General features: G+C 38.0%; 1 protein-coding gene across 3 annotated transcripts in view; it reads left to right on the top strand.

Moving 5' to 3' along the window:
• iglon5 (IgLON family member 5) overlaps positions 1 to 22,948 on the top strand; it is a 236,897-nt gene that overhangs the window by 171,914 nt on the left and 42,035 nt on the right. For 2 of the 3 annotated variants that reach the window (XM_084088959.1, XM_084088960.1), the window contains exons 5-7: positions 2,451 to 2,582; positions 3,306 to 3,426; positions 3,550 to 3,701. In XM_084088959.1, coding sequence (XP_083945085.1) covers positions 2,451 to 2,582; positions 3,306 to 3,426; positions 3,550 to 3,701 — 405 coding nt within the window. Of the gene's footprint in view, positions 1 to 2,450; positions 2,583 to 3,305; positions 3,427 to 3,549; positions 3,702 to 12,705; positions 20,199 to 22,948 lie in introns of those variants that run through there. The other variant, XM_084088958.1, reaches the window with a different exon arrangement.

A 22,948-nucleotide genomic window follows, 5' to 3' on the forward strand; every position in this document is an offset into this window, starting at 1 on the left:
ATTAGGCCTTTAAATGCAAAGCTTCCGCAGAGAAAGCAGTTGCTAGTGCGGCAAGTTCAAACTAGACGGACATTTAAGGAATACGGTACAGTCATATACCACTTATTACATGGTATTTCACAACATATTGATTTGAGATGAAACTTTTAAAATCGTACCTGTTTGTTATGTTATAATCCATTACAGTGTACAAAACAATCGCCGCAAAATGGCAGCAGCTGCGTTTCTATGAAACAAGAGAGCGCTTCTGTGTTACCGGCTGACATAATTAAATAACTGTACACAAAATATTGATTTGATTTTTAATATTTATTGGCTCACCAAAATGCAAAACTTCCACAAGGAAAAACACAGCAAGCGTAAAAGCGCCGACTTGTGAACCTGTGTTATCAGTTTTTATACGTTTTTATTGGGGAATAACATACCGGTGGATGTCACAATTGACCAATCAGAATCAAGTATTCCACAGAGCCATTTAAAGCAACACTATGTAACATTTTTTACCTTAAAATAATGTTTCCAAAATCGTTTCAGTGGTTCATCAAGTCGTAACAGGGTGAAAGGCACTTCTGCATTCGCTTTGCGGTCATTTATCTGCTATAACCACACTATGTAAAATTGCCAGATCGGGTAACGTTTCTGTAGTTCTAATGAGACATAAGAAAACTACAAATTTGACTTGCTTTACGGCAAGCGTTACAATAGTCATTATTTTGCTTTTCTTCGTTTCTGATGTCGCAATACATCATACTTTCATAAAATCATGCATCATACTCTACCTTGTCTGTGGACATCGTTCATTCCAAAGCCGGTGCTGGATAAACAGCGAGCGTGCGTGCGACAGTCGGCTGTGGTAGGCTATATGATTTACGACAGCAGTAATGGACAATTCCGCTTCCAACCTGTAGGGGGACCGAAGAGGAAAAGTTCCATAGTGTTGCTTTAAAAAAATGCAGATAAATCAACTAATAAACTCACAGTATGTAATGCTGCATTCACGTGCTATTTCACGAGTTTCCTAGTTAAAATTTGTACATGAACGCCCTCTCAAGTTGTATTTACCACTGAAAACTCGAAAAAGTTGGGCAGGCCATAAAATTTAAACATGGCGTAGGGGAGAATGATTGCTGCTGTGACTAGTATTCTTTACTCATTTATTACACAACAGGTACATCACCTTGTCTTGTAATTAAAGAAGTGCATATTTACATATATTAATAATAATTTTAGTGTAGTGTATGTTTTATACATGGCAAAAATAGCCTGTGTTTGACCAAAATTCCAGAATTATCAGCAAGCTGACTATCTAGATAGCACGGTGAATGTTTATATGGTTGTCAGTGAATGTGACGCTATATATCAGTTTGGCTTTAATATGATGTTCCCAATAAATAGGCTGGAATAAATCTGGTGTCCTCCATGATTCCTGTTCTTCCTGACAACAAATCACTTGAATGCGTCGAGCTCGTAATCATGACTTCAGAAGTGGGAAGTAGGAAATTTCCTATAGCAAGTGAAGGCAGCATTACTGCAGTACCCATTTCAACCTCTAGCTGTCAATATTACATATTGCACCTTTAAAAGAAGAGTTGAAAGAGAATGAAAATTCTGTCATCATTTACTCACTCTCAAGTTGTTTCAAACCTGTATAAATTTCTATCTTCTGCTGAACACAAAGGAAAATATTTTGAAGAATGTTGGTAACCAGACAGCTAATGACATTGACTTCCATAGTAGGAAAAAAATACTATGGAAGTCAATGGAGTCCATCAACTGTCAGATGACAGAATTTTAATTTTTAAGTGAACTATTCCTTTAAGGTATTGTGAGAGGATACTAGCGATCTGAATATGTATATATGTGTGTGTGTATATATATATTATATATATATATATATATATATATCATCAAGGCTTTTTTATGTATGAACAATTAATGCTACAGGACACAGCTGAAGCTGATCACTTAGAAACACATTTTGAGTCAATTGGCCCAATACTTACATATGCTCACATTAGATTGGGGTATTGAAACATGTATGTGTTGAAACAGCCAATAATAAAATGTGACATTTTGTATGTTTGCCTCATAATTATCTTGACTCCACAGCAAACCCTGTTCACCTTGAACACTGTTGAAATAAACTTGTAAATCGTTTAGTCATTTTAGAGAATGTAGAGTAGTGGTTAAAGAGCCAGGTTCAAATCGGTGAATTCCCATCTTACCATTGCACTCCAGGGCAAGACATTCAACAGCTGGTTTCTCCAGGAGAACCGTCCCTTGTGATACACCGACCGAGAGAAAGTCGTTCTCCCTGCTCCATGTCCTCTAGCCTTTTTTTGTTTAATATGACAGTGTGGAACAATGATCCTAGTGCGCCTGCTTTTACAACACCTACCCTCCCAATACACTCATGTATTCAATCACCTTCTCGTCTTTTGTCTTCACAGACGGTCTCATGAGCGAGGGTGAATTTCTGGAAATCACAGAAATCAAGCGGCATCAAGCAGAGGAATTTGAATGCATCACCAACAACGGTGTGGCGCCGCCAGACACACGCCGTGTCAAGGTCACAGTCAACTGTAAGTCGAGTCGTCAGAAACACACATTACATCCTAATGAGATTGTTGAGACTGATCCAGAACACTTTGTGATGGCGTAATGGAAACACAAATTGAATTGCTGTCAGCTGTCTATAGAATTAAACTCTATCTTTTCATCGTCTAGTTCTCTCATCTCCATGGGGTTGTAAAGAACTTGAGGAAAAGTACTTCATTACTGTACATTAGTGTCATGAAACCCTCTTGTTTTAGCACTGGTTGTTCATACTATACCTCAGATTTGAAAAAGACTCAAGTGGGAGTATAGAGAGTGGAGACAGCAACCAATAAAACACAGATGTACAACACAATCAATATTAAGAAAAAGGAATATTAGAATATGAGCGGAGAAACAAACGATAGAGTTGGGGGCACCTTGATGTATTTTACTCCAAATCTTTTTATTGGTTTTCAGCGACAGTACAGAATAGGACATCGTAAAAAAACAGTAGATCATTAAACATTGTCCATTATTAATCCCTAACATGAACCACCCATCCCCCCCCCCCAATAATTTTTATTTTATTATCATAAAAAAAATGATAATAAAATAAAATTACATTAAAGTTCCTTATATATATATATAGAGACTAGAGATATTAGAGACTACTAACAACTATCATGAACAAAGCAAATACATTTTGATCAATTATTCTTTGAAATATCAACAAATCAGCATTATAACTTTGAGCTGTTGGTCTTTAGATCCACCGACAATTACAGATGTGAAGAACATGCCTGCCCAGCTGGGGAAAACTGCAATTCTGCGCTGTGAAGCTATGGCGGTTCCCACCGCGTCCTTTGAATGGTACCGGGATGACCGAAGGTAAGGTAACATTAACAAAGCGAGTAATAGAGACGCCGTGAACCATGGGAAGCGGCACACGCTGGCTTACGTGACAACTCACTCAACTCTAAAGTGTGATCTTTCTTATTACTTCTTTCTCAGGCCGGTAGAGAGCGATAACACGCTGAAGATTAAAAACGAGAAAACACGTTCCCTGCTGCTCTTCACCAACGTCACAGAAAAACACTTTGGCAACTACACCTGTTTCGCCTCCAACCGCCTCGGGGCTTCCAATGCCAGCATGTTACTCTTCAGTGAGTACGCTATTGCAGACACACTCGCACTCAAACACTCTCCAAACATTCGTGAATCTACAAAGGCATAAAGTCAAGGATAAATAAACACCCTGCAGGAAGTGACTTTCCACTGTACAAAATAAACAAATGTACAATTCTCGCTCCCCGATGCTAGTTTTCACGTAGAGCTCCTCCGTAGACGGATAGCAGCGATGTGTCCGTTGATGGAGCTTGAAAGCAAATGGTCTGGTACTGGAAACTCAGCAAAGCGCATCGTTTTCACCCTTTTTAATAATGCATAACTTCAACAAACTCTTGCAACAGCGTGAAGCATATAAAAGGGTTTGTGACACTACAGCACAATTCCCATGCATAAGCTCGGAAGTCCTTATTATGATGTTTGAAGTGATTTTGATTGGGAATAAGTGACAATTTCATTTCTTTTTCTCTTTTTTACTTATTGATTAAGCTTCTTTAGCTCCAATACATCAAAAACGGTGTACCTTAGGTGTGAAATTCATGCTTGTATTTTAAAGTGTCTCTAATATTCTATTTTAAAGGCTCCTTCTATAGGTTTACATGCATCCAAGGTCAAAAAACACTTGAATTTTCTCATAATATTCATTGCAGCATCAGCTCTTTTCTCACAGTTTCTAAAACGGTTTGATAAAGCATCTGGTCTTTCTAAACTCCTCCTCTCCGAGAGCTTGCTCTGCTCTGATTGGTCAGATGGCCCAGTCTGTTGTGATTGGTCGAGCTCTTACAGAGGTCCCTGAGGTCTGGACGAGGTGTATATGATAAAGGTTGTGAAATAATTGGCTAATATTAACTCTAATTTGGTGCTGCACAGATTTTACACAATGCTGAAAAAATGTTATGACCAATCGCATTAAAGTAGGAGGGCTTTACGTTCACAGAAGCTGATCACGAATTAGAACATGGTCATAAAGTGTGAGATAAACTCAACATGTAATATTTGTCAGCTGTTTTACAATAGAAATATTAAACGACCAACAAAAGTTTAATTTAGCTGTTTTTAATTGAAAATATAGGCTATAATTTGCGTGATTCATTGCAATAAGTGTCAGTGTGACGAGACAAGAAAGAGAAGAGACAAGAGACTTTCACAGAAGTTTCATGGCCAATCAATATATTTTGTTGTATGAATATCTGAACATGAAATATATCAAAAGAAAGAACAGAGCCATTTAATTCTAGCTTCTAGTTTTTTTTGTTTTTTGTTTTATCAACACTTGAATGTGGGTAAGTTTCATAAAAAAAGCAACATTTTGAGCAAAAATCTGACAAAATTGCATTTTTGTCAAAAGACTTCATCCAGATCGTATTCAGAATCGTATACAGTCCTGTAGCTCGTCCTGGGCCGACATTTCATTCAGTAACATTAGACAGTTCAGTCAATGGCGGGGAAAGAGTTAATAATGAATGTGCATGCGCACTCCATTTGAAACAAGCCCCAACAAATGAAGGAGACGCGCTGAATGAAATTGCACAACAATCACTTTAGATGGCTCTTATGGAACAACAGAAATGCAGCTGTTAATCAGTAAACAAAGCAGCTGCGCTCATTTCTGAACAGCATTTAAATATTTCCAACAGCCCAGCATGTTCTCGAACGCCCCTATTAAACTCTATATTGTGACCTCTGTAATTATGAAAACCTGCGCACAGCCTTGTTTACAGCACGGGTCAGAAACCAAACTCTCATTAGCATATCTGAGTTTCAGCTCTTTCTCAGCACTTGACACACAGTGATACGAACAGTAACAATGGCGTCAGTTTTACCGTATCAATCTCATCCTTTGTAAGAGCATCAAAGTGGATTTGCAGTAAACAGCGTCTTCTCGACATGAACAACTCAAACCAAACTCTTCCAGTCTGAGATACAACTACAGTGTTTGCAGGTTCAGCAGAAGTGAGACTGGAATTGCTGACGACTCATTTCAGGCAGATCAAAATCGATCCTTTCTTTTAGGAGACAACAACTCCATTTATCTGCACTTTGATCTTTGAAACTTTGCACATCTTTTACAAACAGCTGTATTACACACTGCATGAAAGGGAATATCCGAAAAAGCATAATAGGGGCTAACATTGTCATGCCACCACAGAGAATTGTGGGATATGTAGTTTTGTCACACATAAAGGCCAGTTTTATCATTATTCTTCAGCTCACAAAATATGATCATTCTAACAAACTTTCACAATTTTGTTGTGCCCGAAGTGTTTGTTAACTGAATTAAAGTTTTGTTACAGCAAATATTGTGTCCGCTGCAGGACATCAGTGTCTTGAGCAATACAGGATTCCTATAAAACATGCACTGTTGTGGAAAATGTGCTTTGAGCGTTTACCGAAAGCTTTCATTGTCTTACTGTAAATATTTCCTGTCTTATACAGTTGCTCTGCTTTATTGAAGACAAACCTCAGGGATTTTTAAAAACCCAGGGCTGAATGAAACAACAAGGACACAATAACAAATCATATCAACTCTAGAGATTTCCTAGTACTAGCGATTTTTCTCAGCAGTTTTCTAAATTATATATATATATTATTATTTTATAGGCAGGGAGACTATTTGGTTAGTGCACTAGAAGCATTCATCTCGTCATAAAGAAGGGAATCGCATGAAAACATTTCACCCTAAGAACGAAAGAAAAAAATTATATTGTCCATTTGCATTATTTTCATAACAGTTAAGCATGTTTTAATGCAGCTGGTTGTTTTGCTTTTGAACTCCTATTATTCTCTATGGTGATTCTCATTACTGTAATACAATGATTTTTCTATTTAAATGAGCATGAGTTCAAGACAGAATAACAAATACTACTACTATATGATGTACTAACACTTAACTTTCATTATTATTATTAGTATTTCATATCACAGTGGCAGAATTATGATATTGACAATTTGTGTGTAAATTGTCTTTGCAAAAAAAATTTTTTTTTCTTTCAATCTTGGTGGTGAAATTATGGTTCACACAAAAATAGACGTTTCCCTACTGTTGGCAAAACAAACTATTTAAACCAGCCCATGTTGGTTTTCTGTTTTTGTTGGATGTTTTAGCAGTTTTTTTTTCCAGGCTGACCTGCTGAAAACTATCAAACAAAACTCTCTGAGCAGCAAACCCCGTTAGTCTGTTTTGTTCATTATTCCGGGTGATTTCAGGGAAAGCAATAGGGCTGTAAAGAATGAGGAAGGTTAAAGGGTAACTCTCGCCAAAATGCAACCTAGGCTCTTTTTGTTAATCTACCCAAGTCAAACTTTCATTTAAAAGCATAATTAGAATGGAAACGCCACTTTTAAGTTTGACCGTATTTTCGTTTTCGGTTGTTAACTTCAAATTGCCTTTTGAATGGGAGTGCCTGGGGCACTTCTATGATAGCATCAAAAATCCCTATTTTTAAAACACTAAGAAGGCTCGACACAACACAAAACTGTGCTGGAAGTATCACCAGGGGCTCTACACATGAACTCCAGCATTGAGAACAGTGTTTGTGTACACAGAGTTTACTAAAAAGAAAGATTTTGAACAACTCACTGTAGCTGTGTCTGCCGCATTATGACAGTCAAAAATAGTCGATCTCCGAATGCAACGTAACAAGGAGGAGAGTAAAGATTGAAAGCTCCTAAAGCTTAGTTCTACCAGAAAGACTCGGGAGAATAAATACTGTGACAATTATACATTTATTAACAGCCCAGCAAGCAATAAAGTTCTTTGGCGTAGGCCACGTCTGTAGCTCGCAATCCGAGGGTCCGGACTCTGCATATCCTGCCTGAAGACGAAGGCAGGGGCGCAGCCGACCCCCTGTGAGGTATGGGAAGGGACCATCCTGGTGGTGGTGGTGGGGAGGATGGAGGGAAGGATCCGTCTTGGAGGTGGTGGGGAGGATGGAGGTGAATGGAAGCGTCAGCATCTGCGAACTCAAACGTGTGTAAGTACCAATCTTTTATACCACGAGTATTAGAATATGATTGGATAGATGAGAAGGTACTGTAATAAGTGACGTAACAATTGAGTCTTCCTGGCAGAACTTATGCTAAAGCTTTCATTTCCATATAAATTCACGGATAATTTGTTGTTTTGCCGTTAGTGAAAATCAATATTGACCTTGTATTTGAAAAAGGATCCTCATGTAAGAAGCAATACTAAAGTTCAGAGTCAGTTCATTCGCATTCGGAGATCGACTATTTTTGACTGTCAAAACACCGGCGGACACAGCGACAGTGAGTTGTTCAAAATCTTTCTTTTTAGTAAACTCTGTGTACACAAACACTGTTCTCAATGCTGGAGTTCATGTGTAGAGCCTCTGGTGATACTTCCAGCACAGTTTCATGTTGTGTCGAGCCTTCTTAGTGTTTTAAAAATAGCGATTTTTGATGCTATCATAGAAGTGCCCCAAGCACTCCCATTCAAAACGGAAATACTGTCAAACTTAAAAGTGGCATTTCCATTCTAATTATGCTTTTAAAGGAAAGTTTGACTCGGGTAGATTAACAAAAAGTAGTCTACAGTCAACAGGAAACGAACATATGAAACAACTGTTTGTGAATATTTCATTCATTTAAGCCTCTTTCTTTGCTGAGGATAATTAACCGCAGCGGTTTACTTGTTTTCTGTAGCAGTTAGCTCCTGATTCCTCTTACAAACTTAATGATGAAATGTTTTCAAACGGTACTGTAAATCTATAGCCAAATGAACTGCACAGAGCATAAACAACCAATTAGCGAGGCAAGTACATGTATGTCAGTTCTGCCACTGCAATTATTGCATAAATTATTAGCATTAGTGTTTCACGTAGTGCTGTATGATTTCCGTTCAGACGTTGTCGTATATTAAACCTCATTACTTTGTTAAATCTGCTTTATGAGATGCTAAAATACTTTTGCCAATTCTAATAATAAAGGTTTCCATTTAAACAAATATTTCTGTTTGCCCAGAAACATACTTTATCATTTATCATTTCACAAATTTCAGCAAGTAGACACTAGCCAGTATGTTGCTTAATTGCTATTAAAATATTTAAAGGGGTGGTTGAGTATGATTTCACTTTTCTAACTTTAGTTAGTGTGTAATGTTGCTGTTTGAGCATAAACAACATCTGCAAAGTTACGACGCTCAAAGTTCAAAGCAAAGGGAGATATTTGCTTTTAAAGAAATTGTTTTTTAAGGACTACAACAGCGGCTGGTAGAGACTACACCACATTCCTCACAGGTTAGTGACATCACCAACCCTAAATTTACATAAACCCCGTCCCCCGGGAACAAGAGTTGTTGTAGTAAAGCACATTTGTGAGTCAGCTCAAACTGTAGCATCCGTCTTTTCACATGCAATAGAAAGTCACTCTGTGTGCATCTTTCAACAGTTCCTATATGAGCGATTTATAGATTATCATGACAGAATATGCTAATTGAAGATAGTTAACTCCACATCAGCAACATACATTCATCAACTAACCATTCAGAAACGTCCTGTTGCATTCTACGTGTTGTCACTTCTTCTTGAGTCTCTCCATCTTTGTCTGACTTCGGTTTAAACATAAAAGGCAGAACAGTTTCTGACATTATAGTGTGTGTCTGCGTGAGGTAATCGGAGCTGCTAACACAGAAGCTCTTGAAGCTCCGCCCTCTGTGCCGGGAGCAGCAGCTCATTTGCATTTAAAGGGACACACACAAAATGAACCCTTTTGCTAACCCTCAAAAAGTGACAATAATATATACTATATTATTACTTTTATTTTATTTTATTTTATTTATTACTAATAATAAATACTATATAAAAATATCTGTGGGATACACACTCTGGGGACATCAGAGATTTATTTTACATCTTGTGAAACGGGCATTATACCACCCCTTTAAGTAGCTCAACAAGCTTCTCTATTGAAAAAATGTCTATTTAAAAAGGCTTTTAAAGGCTTCTGATATCCATATCTAGGTTCTGGTGATAAATGATGTCTCAGCTCTTCCTGAGAAGAAGCCAGCTTCACTCGATTTTAGGGTCACACTCTTTCTAACCCTAAAGGGCAACCTATAAAGGCACTGTTAAACACAAAAACAAAAGCAGTACCAAGTCAACTCCTGTATGTAATAACATAACATCAGAGTTTGACCGCGTTCTGGACCCAGCAGGCAGCAGATCTCTCAGTGGAGAAGTTTGCTGCTGCTGGACGATTCAATGCAGAGCAAAGGAAGAGAGAGGAGGAGGAACAGGTCACGGCAAAACCTTGGGATGGAGCCAAAACATTGTTGCATTGAGTGATTGAGCATATACACAGAAAGATCTTACATTTGTTCCAACGTTGGTTTTCACGCATGGCTGCTTCTGATTTTGGCATAAACTGATTGGACAAAACTCTCAAACCTCTCGTGTTTTGTTTTTGTTTTTTGTGCAAAACTCAATAGGGCTGTGTGTTATATTTTTTCACTATAGTGCTATATAGCTCAGTACATCTCAGTATATCCCAGTGTAACAGTGGTTACACTACCTGGAAGGGGCAGAAAAAGGAAGCTATCAACGGCTGCAACCAGATTTCTGAGAAGGCAGGTTCAGAAAAAGTGAGTGACTGCAAAAGACCTGCAGCAAGACTTGGTGGCAACAGGCACTGAGGTTTCAGCGTGCCCACTTGCGTACTAAACGCATGCCAGAACTCAGAGACGTACACCACTACTGACCCAAAAGCACAAGAAAAGTGCTCAAAATCATATAAATTATAACTTTTCGGCCCTATGGATCAGCGGTATGTCTGGAGAAAGAAGAATGAAGCATTAGCTGTAAAGAACAATGACTACAGTTAAGCTTGTGATGCTCTGCGGCTGCTTTACATCCTTTGGCACTGGAAACCTGCAGCGTTTGAAAGACAATTCATTGAACAATCAGGAAATCCTAGGAGAAAACGTCATGCCGTCAGTGAGGAAGCTGAAGCTTGGACGTCATTGGATCTTCCAACAGGATAATGATCCCAAGCATACCTCAGATTCCACGAAGCCTTGGTTTCAGAAGAAGTCCTGGAAGATTTTACAGTGGCCATCACGGTCACCTGACTTGAACCCCATAGAAAAGAGATTTTGAGATTTGAAGAATATCACTGAACTGGAGGCCATTGCTCATGAGGAACGGGCTCAGATTCCTCAGAAACGCTGCCAGAAGCTGGTGTCTGGTTATACATCTCGTTTGCAGCAGGTCATAACAGCAAAATGGTGTTCTACTAAATACTTAAGATGCTTGCCATGAAGGGGTTGAATCATTTTGAGAATGCAGAAGTCATTAAAAGTTGCATTTTCAGCTGAATTTGGGGAAATCACTTGAAACTTTTGTTGTGTTGAGCTATTTCAACTACTTTTGTTTGATTTGTTCATTGCAAACAGCTGAAAGTCTGTAAATTTTGCCAATAAACCTGATTTGCAATGGTGGTTAAATAATTTAGATTACAACTGAATATTGTCTGCTGTGATTGACCAATCAGAGTGAGGAATTTTTTATAGATTGGCTGTACATTATACATAATGCTTTTATAGCTCATTAGCAATATATAGGTCCTTCGCACAACCAGTATTAGTAAAACTACCATCCAGCATCATGACGGTCCATATCCATGTCATCTGTTTTTTGCCTTTTCTTCCCTCCTTTTCATTCCACCCTTCTTGTTCGTTCTCCGGCCCATTATGTGAGAGCGCTGCTCTCCTCTCCTCTCGTTTGTTCCCGCTCTGTTGTGTCCTGTTACCCCAGGATGTCATCAGCAGATTCTCTCCCTCCATTCTTCACATTTCAGTCCCCAGTGAGTGATTCCTGTTCTGTTCATGCCGTTTCTCCCCTCATGCTTTACCATTGTAAGCAAGTCCTCCATCTCTCCATCCACCGTCTCTTTCTGTCTCCCATTATCTCCGTGAGTTTTTCCCGTGATGAGTCTCCTGTCGTCAGTTACATACGTCTCCTCTCCACACCACCGTCTGGCCTTGACTCTCACTTATCCATCTAACATGCTGCAACCTTTATCTTCATCCTTAAGAGAATAAACATCTATCCCACCACTGTCTGTTTTAGGAATAGATCATCTGGAAATGAAAATCCTGTAATTATTTATTCATCCTCATGTCGTTCCAAACTCGTATGCTGTTATTTATATATTTTCTTTCATTTATTTTTCTATCTTCTGTTTAGGAATAATAGTGCCTAACTTCCTTCTCCTCTGAATGCTTTCACAATGTTTTCATAAATATGTTATTTTGGCTCAAATATCAATTAAAGTTTAAATTTGTCATGATATGATCATTTTAAAGTGAATATCAGTCAAACAAACTAAATTAATTAATCTGGAGTGCTGTTATACACAACCCTATTGTTTATTAAAAAAAAATAGATAGATAGATAGATAGATAGATAGATAGATAGATAGATAGATAGATAGATAGATAGATAGATAGATAGATTTTTTATTCATTATATTTTTTGCTGTATTTTATTTCTTGCGTTTAGTTTTATTTATTTTTAATATTTGATTTATTTGTGTAAATATTTTACATTTTAATAAAATTATTTAAATTATTTAAATTGAATTTATAATTATAATGTAAGATTTAAATGCACTGTATGCAGATATAATATACAGATTTATCAAGCCTTTACAAAATCCTTCAAAATTAGGTTAAAGTCAATAATTTGCGATCCTTTTAACCTGCATAATATGACTCATTTTCTAGTTTAAAGGGCTTGTGACATCAGCCAAACAGGGACAGTTGTTTTAGAAGTGGAGCAAATTATTATTTAATAAAAACAATAAAATATTGAATATAATTTTGATTGAACATTGATGAAAATGTTTTAATGTATTGAACATGCACCAGTGCAATCAATACATGCACTCACTAAGACTTTATTTTATTTTATTTTATTTTATTTTTTTAAAGAAATGTGCATTTTGCTAATGATTTCATTTGACTCAGTGACCACCTTTGTCTCTCTGGTTTTCCGTGTTCACATCTGCTTCTCTGTGCTCTTGCAGGGCCCGGGGCGGTGTACGGCGGAGGGGTGTCCCTGAACGGACGTTTATCAGGAGTCGGTCTGTGGTTCTGCCTCTCCATCTCTGTTCTGATGAAGGTCTAAAACTTTCCCGCTTCGGAAGGAGTCTTTAAATACGAACCCATCACTGTGAACAAAAAGAAATTATGCATTAATCCAGGAGCCATCGCTACATCACTCGATCATTCCTTTCTCTTCCTATTTCCATTCACGCCCGGTCGCATATCACGCTTCATCTCCCCCTCCCGTCGCCAACGACGGTCACCTTTTAACGTCCAAACCTGCTATGTGATGCAAATGATGTGAACGACAAGATAACGGTTCTGTGTCTCTTGATGTGCGTGCTGGACATGCTGGTCGTAACGTAACGGTGTTGACGACGATGGTTGCGATGTTCGGGTGACCCTCTCGGAGCTGTTTCACCAGCGGGCCCGTCGGCCGTTGACCCTCGGATCCGAACGCAGAGATCTGAGCTGACGGTGGTGCATTCTGACATACGTAGCTACTATGAATGATGTCAAACCACGTGTTTTTCTTTCTAGCGAGGGTTAGCAGGAGTGCCGTGTCATCTCGGCCCCTCGTTTGCGTTCGTTTGGGCTCTCGACCCAAAGCGAACATCTGACCCGCGTCCAGCCCTCATATTGTCATCAGTCTCTGTCCATCACTCAGATCGTCCTCAGTGTAAATATATATGCAGTAGAGGCCACTCATTTCACCGTTTCCCATCAGCCTCTCTGTTTCAGCCTTTTGGCTTGGACGATATTGCTGCCTTTAAGTCACGTTGGAATGATCGTATTTACGAGATGAGCATGCATTCGCCACCAAAATGTCATTATTAGAGGAGATTCATTGGTATTGATCATAATAAGTTTAGTTTTTAACTCACATTTAGAAAAGTGCTCCTCCTAGTGCTTGTGTTTGACAGGAAGTTAAAAAATTGTAATACTTTAAATTGCTTTTCAAAATGAGGTTTGTTAGATTGCGAAGTTATAGATATCATGTTGGAAATGCAAAGTGAGAACACTTTCTGGTTGTCGAACTTTAGTTAATAAAATAAATATTACAGCTGTAGACTCCATTCATGTACTAAAAACATTTGCAAACATGGCTTAGAAAACTGAAAGACGCGATGCAAAGAGTGAAAGAAATATGAAGTTGCACAATATGTTTCAAAATAACGTGAATGCATCATAAATACGTTCAAACTCGTAAGTAGGAACTTTCCACAAGGACTTGAAGGCAGCAGAAGTTTCTGGCGTCTCCTGCCCTGAAACAGTTCATCTACTTCTCGTTGCTTGTGGATAGCATGTACCGGTTAGAAATGTCCCTCTTGTGACCTCACTTCCTGCACCGACCCCGTTTTAACCCCCTGCACTGTGTACATTTTAATCTGCAAGGTTAACTGCTATTCCTTTTTGGTGTTAATAATGATGATGATGATGATAATAATGATGATGACAATGTTAATAAGTATTTGAATAAATATGATAGTAATTCCATGTGAGAAAAAAATGTCAGAGCTGATCACAAGCCATGTGTGTGAAAATATTTTGTACTAAAAATCACTGAATTCATCAAACAGCAAAAAAGAACAAAAAAACTTTTTGAAGTATTGTGCTCTGTTTTACCATGATTAACTTTTTAAAATGGAAGTAATTTGACCAAGTTCGTTAAAGAGAGCAATCAGTGAAATGTGAGGGCGCTTGCACGCTAGATAAATCAGAAGATCTGTTTTGAGCTTGAGAAAATGGCTGTGGGAACACAAACATATGTACGAAGTAGAGCGTCACTTGTCCAATCCATGCATTTGTCCTCTTGTCTTTTCCATTGAACTCAATGCATTTGCATTGGAAACTCTAGCGTGTAGGCGTCCTAATATCATTTCAAATGTGTACTGTATGTATTGCGATTTTTTTTTTTTTTCTCATGCTGTTGATGATTGTAATGTATGATATATTATGCCGTAATGATGTAATGCTCATGTCTGCCTCGATGACATAACCAAAAGCCTCAGAATCCTGCGGTTACACATCAATATGTTTGTGCAATGCTGCGTTCCATTCAAAGACGATTGTCGGATATTCCTATGTGATGTCTCCATAAATGCACGCATTAGTTCATGCGTTGCGCTATGGAAATGACATGAGTATAGGCTAATGAAGCAATGCTACCATTAGCGTTCCTCTCGCAATCAAATTGCGATGCTATGCAATGCTAGCATTTGTTCTGTAGGTGTTCAGGTTACAGACAGGATCATAGTGTTTATGCACATTTGCTTAACATTTATCCATCACAGTGCATTTCATTTACCCTGCATATCAGTGTGTGAATTTCTGCAGCAGTTGCAATTATGACTTCATGTTGCATTCGATTGCACTCTTCCAAGTTGAATGGAACGCAGTATTAGATTCTGTTCGCTGCCTCTTTTTTTTCGGTTCAGAATCAGATTAGCGGGAGACAAAGATGTAATTAGCCAGCGACTGTGACTCGCTAAGCAAGCGGACCGTCGTTTTCTCTCCGTCCCCCATCTGGTGAGCGGCAGAGCTCATAAATCAAGCTCAGTCCAGGCACTGACAGAATCCTCTTCAAGGACAGCTGTGCCTATGAGTCTGACGCCCGATGTGGAGTCCGATCCCCTACAGGATAATTAACCGCCACTTAAGAGCACGCGGCGAAGAGGCTTTGACGTAAAGCAGCGGTGCGCGACTTAACGCGGTGCTTTATGCAACCCTTCATAATGACCCTGCATGAGCCTAACCGTTCAGTTTGCAATGTTAATGCTGTATATACTATAATAGGATAATGTTGCGTTCCCTGAATATGTGCACCATTATTGCATTTCAGCCAGCAATACCCCCGGAATAAAACCGAAACCCATTTAAAGTTCAATTTAAAGTCTGACGGCCACTACGCCATTATTAATGAACGCTGAAGACTGTGCATTCGTACATAAAGATAATGCATACTACTTAGTACAGTACACAGTGGCCGCAAAAAAAAAGTATTTGAACACTTAAATGACGCTTGATTTGTCTTTGCAATAGATCATATATTAAATAGCCCATCAGACCATTTGTTTTTTACTAAATAAAGTACACACTTTAAAGTACTTCTCAAAATGAAGTTTGATAGATTACAAAGTATACAACAATAAACAATAAAAATGGTGTTGGAAATTAACAATTGGACACTTTCTGGTTGTCAAACATTAAGTTAATAGAATCAACTACAGCTGAAGGCTTCATTAATCTAGTAAAAATCATAGCAAAAATGACTTAGGAAAGTGAGACATGTAATGCAATTGACATTCAGACATTTAATTGTGACTTAAATGTCGAAATACTTTCCCGCCACTGTACGAGGGTTCAGTGTCAAGCACAAAATCTCTTAAACTTTCTATCCCGCTGTCACTCCGCTTTTGTCATACTCATGTTCGCATCGCCCTCGAGGTCCGCCGATCCATCTCTGTGTACATGTATTCTCCTCAAATATAAGTAAACAAAAGAGAAAAAAAAAGTATGAAATGTCGTTTCACATTCTCGGTGTGGGTATAACGCATGTAAATGTCTGTTTTGGGTGGTTTATATGGGTGTGTGGTGGTTATCGTGATGGAGCACTGCTGGTGTAGCCTATGTTTCGGCCTGGGATCATTCCCCCTCGTGATTCCCGTGCTGAACTGCAGAGATTCGGATTGAGAGGGGACTGAGGTTGAGGTCTGGCGTGGAGGACAGATGGGAACGAGTCGGATCGGACAGGGAAACCTGCTAAATGCTCTACAAAAGCAGTGTGTCAAAGGCATCTAGGCACATGCAAACTCAGTGTCTGTGTAACACAGCGTACTAAGAAAGACGGAAACTATAGCTGTGAAATGTATTTTAATTAAATTATAAACTAAAATTAAACTTGTTTTTCTGTCCAGTTCCCAAATATTTAATCCGTCCCTATTTACAAATGGCTTACTTGTAGTTGTCTGTGCATATTAAACTGAGATAGAAAGTAGTAGTTTTGTGGTTCACCTTTAAATCTCTTTAAAGGCCTGTTCACACCAAAAACTATAAAGATGACTATAGCGTGCACTTATGTTGTCAGTCGTCGTCTGTCGTTTTAAATGCTCAAGCTCTGTAAAGTAGGATGGATTTTGATTAGCTGTCAATGTTAGCTGGAAAAAAAATCGTTCTGAAAGAAATTCTAATTTTAATGATATGGTTGTGGTGTGAATTTCGCTATTCTTTTATATTTACAACAATTTATATCTTTATGGTTATCGTTATAGTCAGTTCGAAGGCCTGTTTCAAAGGAACGGTTGGAGGTCCATCATCATTCAGTCGAACGATTAATTAAAAACATGTAATGAATAAATTTAGTAAGGAAACATCACTGTGTCGCTCTGAGACACGCAATGGCTCTTTGGATTGGTCTGAACTATGTTCGTTGGCGAAATATAATGCAAAATAGACAATGTTCTACGACTGAAATGAAAGTCACCTTACATGAACTTCTCGGTTATGGAACTGTTGAAATCAATAGACTATCACATTTGCAATTGTGCTGCTGACATTCGGGAAAACAGCAGTCTATGGCCTGTTATAAATATTAATGACAAGAGCTCATACAAGACCCATATATCTTGAATATTGAAGGCTTTTTTATTCATTTTGGTGGTATTCTTGCCCCTAGCCCCCATTCATTTCCATGATGACGGCTCTTGTTCGAGTGCAAGCGACCTCTTCTGTTGTGAGGCGCATTTCAAGTGAAACATAGCAAAGGCCACTACTGGTCATAGTTATCGTCCTTGGTGTGACCAAGCCTTAACTCTCTCAAGTTCGTTCTAGATCATTGCATGTGATGTTATGGGGATTTGGAAGGAAGTCTGCAACCAGTTTACTTTGGAGGTACTTTCATACGAAACTCATTGACTGAACAGCAAAGTCATCATGCTTTTCATCTGCTGCTCATATAGATCTAACAGTGGACTTTTTCCTGATTAGTCCCCAATACTGCACAATGTTGCCTAATTATCATTTGTCATAGTGTGAATTAATAGTGAAAGTTAAACCTGCTTCATTGGGCCACAAGGTGGCAGTGCCAAATAACACTGCATGATGCATTTAGTAGTAGTAGTAGTAGTAGTAGTAGTAGTAATGATACTGGGGTTTAGCTGGCCAGCAAGGTGGTCTCCCAACCTGACCAGCTGACAGGTTCCCATAACCTCTTTAAAACCATCAAACTAGACCAGCCTGACATGTAAAACCAGCTCTGTGGCCACTTTAGCCTGGTTTAAGATGTTGCTTTCAGTACTGCATGTGCTTTTGTTTTTGTTGCACTAGCCAGTGTTACATAAATAACCAAAATATGTACAGAGAGCTTATGAAAAACTGAAAATCAGTGCCTATTGATACTGTGTATCTGGAGACAAAATAGTGAGACAGTTTGCGTGTAGAAGTAGATCATAGAACGGGGCGAATGTTAGATAGTCCCACCGTTGTTAGTCAAATTTAGATGAAAAGAAGATAAATTGTGAGAATAAAAAGCGGGCAGATGCTTGTTATGGGTACTATGTATCACTAATATCACAAGATTGTTCTCATTAATGCAATTAAAAACGGCTTTAGGCCAGAAACAAATGCAGATGTGAATGTTTGGTGCTATTCAGGTTCTTGGCTATAAACGTCAACAGTTTACTAACTTTCTCAATAAGATTGCTCCATCATGAAAGAGAAAACTGACCGTAGTTTGTACTAATGATATTGTGTCGCATCTTGCACTATAGATGTTGCGTTTTGAAGACGTCTGTGTGAACGTGTCAGGATGACGTCTTTGGCCATTGCATCACATCTTGCTGTTTTTCAGCATCTTGTGTGATTAGCGTTGCATTTTGAAGTCAATAGCTAAAAAATAATTACATTTTTAAAAACACATCATTTAGAGAGAAGTCAAACGCAGGCATTTTGGTTAAAGGACCTCTCAAAAAAAATATGTAGGCCTATATTTAAGATTTATCTGAATTGCATATAAAATGTACATTTAACTTACAGAGTTTTAATATAAGCCGGTTAACTTAATGTGATTCGTATTTGTCAGTCATACACGAATGAAACAGGTATGATTTCACATAAGATGATAGAACTGAATGTATTTAAATACACAATTTATATATTTATCATCAATAAATCCATTTCTTTCAATCTCATACATTTTAACTAAGTGTAAATATTCCTTGTTCCACTAGTCATATTTTAACCATGTTCATACGCTTAAACTGAATATATGTAATTGTTTTCACAGTCAACAGATTTACACTGATTGCAAGCAATCTGAATAAATGCCTTTTGACATTATTTGAATCAAATCAAATAGATACAAAGTTAATAATAATAAACACCATGATTTTTTTTGAATGCACAAATCTTTCCTGTTTAATTGATGTATGACTGACAAACATACATCACACTAAGTTAAGTTGCAATTCAAATCCATAAATCTCAAATTTAGGCCTAAATATATATTTTTTTTGTGTACATTTTATAATGCATAAAAATATGATGCTTGTACTTAGATTAGATAGATTGTACTAGTACTGTCGATAGATAGATAGATAGATAGATAGATAGATAGATAGATAGATAGATAGATAGATAGATAGATAGATAGATAGATAGATAGATAGATGTTGCTGACAGAGTTCATTGTAATTTTCGAGAGGGATTTACGAGAAACAGATGGTTTTATGTCAATCATTTGCACATGTTTGAATAAGAATTCACTAATTACTAATGTGCATAATTAGGACTGATTCAGTTGTCAGAAAACACAGGCGTTAAGAAGACATAACAGGGCCAGTTTCTCCAGAGTCAGCGGGTGATCGACCCTCCGCGGCGCGTGATTCTGAGCCTCGCCGAATGTCAACAGCACATGCTGTGTTTGAGCAGAACGTGCCCACGCCTGCGCTGTCAGTCTCGGGGTGAACACACACCATTAGCCCGAGTCACTTTCAACTGGTCTCTAAAGGAGTTTTGGCCTTTCCAGCCAGTCGGACGTCCTTTTCCCGATCCGAGCGTCCCGGCGCGCCGTGTCCTCCAGACCTCCACCTCAGTGTCTCTGTAATATAGCCGTTTGTTTGTGTGAGTGTGAGTGTGTGTGAGTGTGTGTGTCTGTACATTCTCTGGCCTTCTTACGGGCAGGCATGCTGGGTCGTGATTCTGTTTCAGACAAATGGATTTTATCCCCCCTGTAATTGTCAACTGTCTTCAAGAAATTAACTGAAGAACTGCGGAAAATAACAGAGCGTTGTCTTCCACAGCGACACATTCTGTGCTGTGATGTAACGTTTCTTTCTACGTCATTTGTTTTACAGTTTTCCCTGTCCTTTGTTTTTAGGTGTGTGTGTAATTTTTTTTTAATCCACAGAGAGGAGAAAAAAAGTCAAGAATTAAAAATGGAAGTTGAAAAATAAAACTGAATTTTGTTTTTAACATACTTCTGTGAGTCTGTGGGTTTTTATTTCTGTGACTAGAAGCATCCAGGGAAAAGCGCTTATTAAAGAAAACAGACCTGATGCTGTGACATTTTATGTGTTTTTGTGTGTTGTCTTTCTGAGGTCAAGGCAAACACCTGAACATGTAACAAATGAAGCATTAGATTCTATGGAAGCTTGTTTCTGCCACAGAATAATAAAAGATAATTGGGATTTTATCTCACAATTCTGGCCTTCTGAAATTCCTTGTACATCTTGATCAAGCATGATGTACTACTGAAAATGAACTTTTTTTAAAAATCGATTTTAGGTTAAAGCTATATGTAACTTTTTTTTTGTTCAAAATCAATAAAATGTAAATAATGAGCCAATACATCATCAATCCTTCTTCCAAAACGTATTTTGGATTCACTATGGTAAGCCTATTATAAGTGTTTGCTGTATATTTTAGACTTTGCAGGAGCGTTTTTGCGTCTCTTGTCATATCCGTAATTAGGTAAAAGTTGCTCCGGCTGCTTTGTCTGGTGTAGGAGCGGCAGAGGTTGATGTGATGTGATGTTTTAAAAAGAAAAACGCAAAACAGAGGAGAGTCTGCTGGAAAAAAAGAGAACGCGACAGAGCTCGTAAGTCGTAATAAAACAAGAATCAACATTGGCTTGGCTTTTCAAAGATGGAGAGAACTGAGAGATTTGAAATGTTGTATGCGCCGCAGAGATGATGGAGAGTAAGGTATTTTATTGAACAGATGAAACTCTAACAGAGTTCACTGTAAAACATGATCTGTTGTGAAGTGTCATTTCATTATGGTTGTTGCAGCGCTGTGCTGGGAAGTACCTTTAAAGGGTAGGGTACAACTAGCCTGGTCTTACCAAAATCTCATACATTTCATTTCATTTTATTCTCCATTGACAAGCGTTAACTTCCTTGAAGTACCAAACCATTTTCATTATTATCTCAAATAAATTTAAAGAGTTTTACATATTCCATCAAGACGTTGAAGATCGACCTGTTTTAAACGTTGAAAAGTCGTGATTAGACGGTGAAGATTTACTTCTTGAAGAGTCTATTCAACGTCTAATAGACGACTTTTTGCTAGCTGGGAGGTCATTAAAGCAACAGTTTTTCAATAACGGAAGAATATGTAAAAGTATGGTATTTGTGTTAAAAGGTACAACAATTAACAGTATAATAAACAGTGGCTGACTTTTCCTTTTATCATGACATTATTAGATTCAGATGGTAAATATCATATATTAAGTTGGGTGTCCAGCTTAAAGATAATCGCCATATTTACAATGAAAACATCATATTTAAAAATATGATATTAAAGGAATTCACTTAAAAATTAAAATTGACCCTCAGGTTGTTTCAAAAAAATATATTTTAAAGATTGTTAGTAATCAGACAGTTGATGACATTGACTTTCATAGTAGGAAAAAATAATAATCTGGAAGTCAATGGCTAATCAACTGTCTGATTACTGACAATATTCAAAATATCTTCCTTTGTGTTCAGCAGAAGAAAGAAACTCATAATGAAACCATTATATATAAAACAAAGATTATTGGATAATGTTCTGTTTATTATAAGCTCTCTGCAGTTTGTGCTTTAAATGGTCGAGCTTGTTAAAGCAGACTTCTGATTGGCTGTCAATGTTTTTATTGTTCATCAGCAAAATAAAATCGTTCTTTAAGTGACATGTTCCTCTGTGCCGTTATCATTATAGTTGTGGTGTGAATTTTTTAGAACTATATATTTATTTTTATGGTTATCACTCAACATATCATAAGAAAGTGTTTTAAAGGGGTCATATAATGGTACATGCACTTTTACAAGTTGATTGTACTGAAATGTGTGTTGGCAGTGCCTGTACACAACCATCATAAAATGATAAAAATCCATCCAGTGTTTTTTTTTTAATCTTCTTATATGTTTCCTCCTGTCTCAAATCAAGCTGTTCGATATTGTGACGTCACAATATCGACGCCCCTCCCACGATGGCTGATTGACAGCAGCGTTTCAAACACAGACCCGCCCTCGTGAGCGAGCTGTCAATCATAGCACGCGCCGACCGGCGCGTTCATTGTTGATAGCTGGAGTGCTGAGTAGAATGGCGTCTAACGATTGTGGTGTTCTGTTCTTGGGTGTAATAACGAACACAGCAGTCATATTGATGATGTTTCTAAATCCGTACAGCTGAAGACGCAGTGGCTGTGTTTGTTTTCGAAGGGAATATTCCCCACGATCAACGTCAATGCTGTCATGTTTGCGAATCATTTCACCAGACTCGAGGCTGCTTTACAAACGAGGGACAGTATAAAGCTGTTTTTGCTAAGAAGCTGCTCCAGAAAAAAGGATCAGTACCAACTATTCGTGTTCCTGCTGAACCTCCAGAAGAACAAGTGAGTGTAACGTTTTATTGACCTTTATATTAATCTTTATATTAATCTTTGCAAATAGCTTGCACGCTTCACGATGAATGTGGCTATTTTTACACTCAGGGTACATTATGGCATGTTTTCTATGTACGACGTTCTCAATATAATTCATAATCCCACGTTTATAATGAACAACGCGTTATGGTTTTTGTATTATTATTTTAAACGGTGTACGCACAGAACAGAGGGGCGGGGTGAGCAAAGCTCATTATCATTTAAAGACACATGCACTGAAACGGCGTGCTGAAAACAGAGCTGTTTTTGACTAGGTAAAATGAGTGTTTTCTTACAATACTAATGAGAATTTTGAATTA

The sequence above is a fragment of the Abramis brama genome (assembly GCF_963993115.1).
Source record: "Abramis brama genome assembly, chromosome: 17".
NCBI classification, from domain to species: domain Eukaryota; kingdom Metazoa; phylum Chordata; class Actinopteri; order Cypriniformes; family Leuciscidae; genus Abramis; species Abramis brama.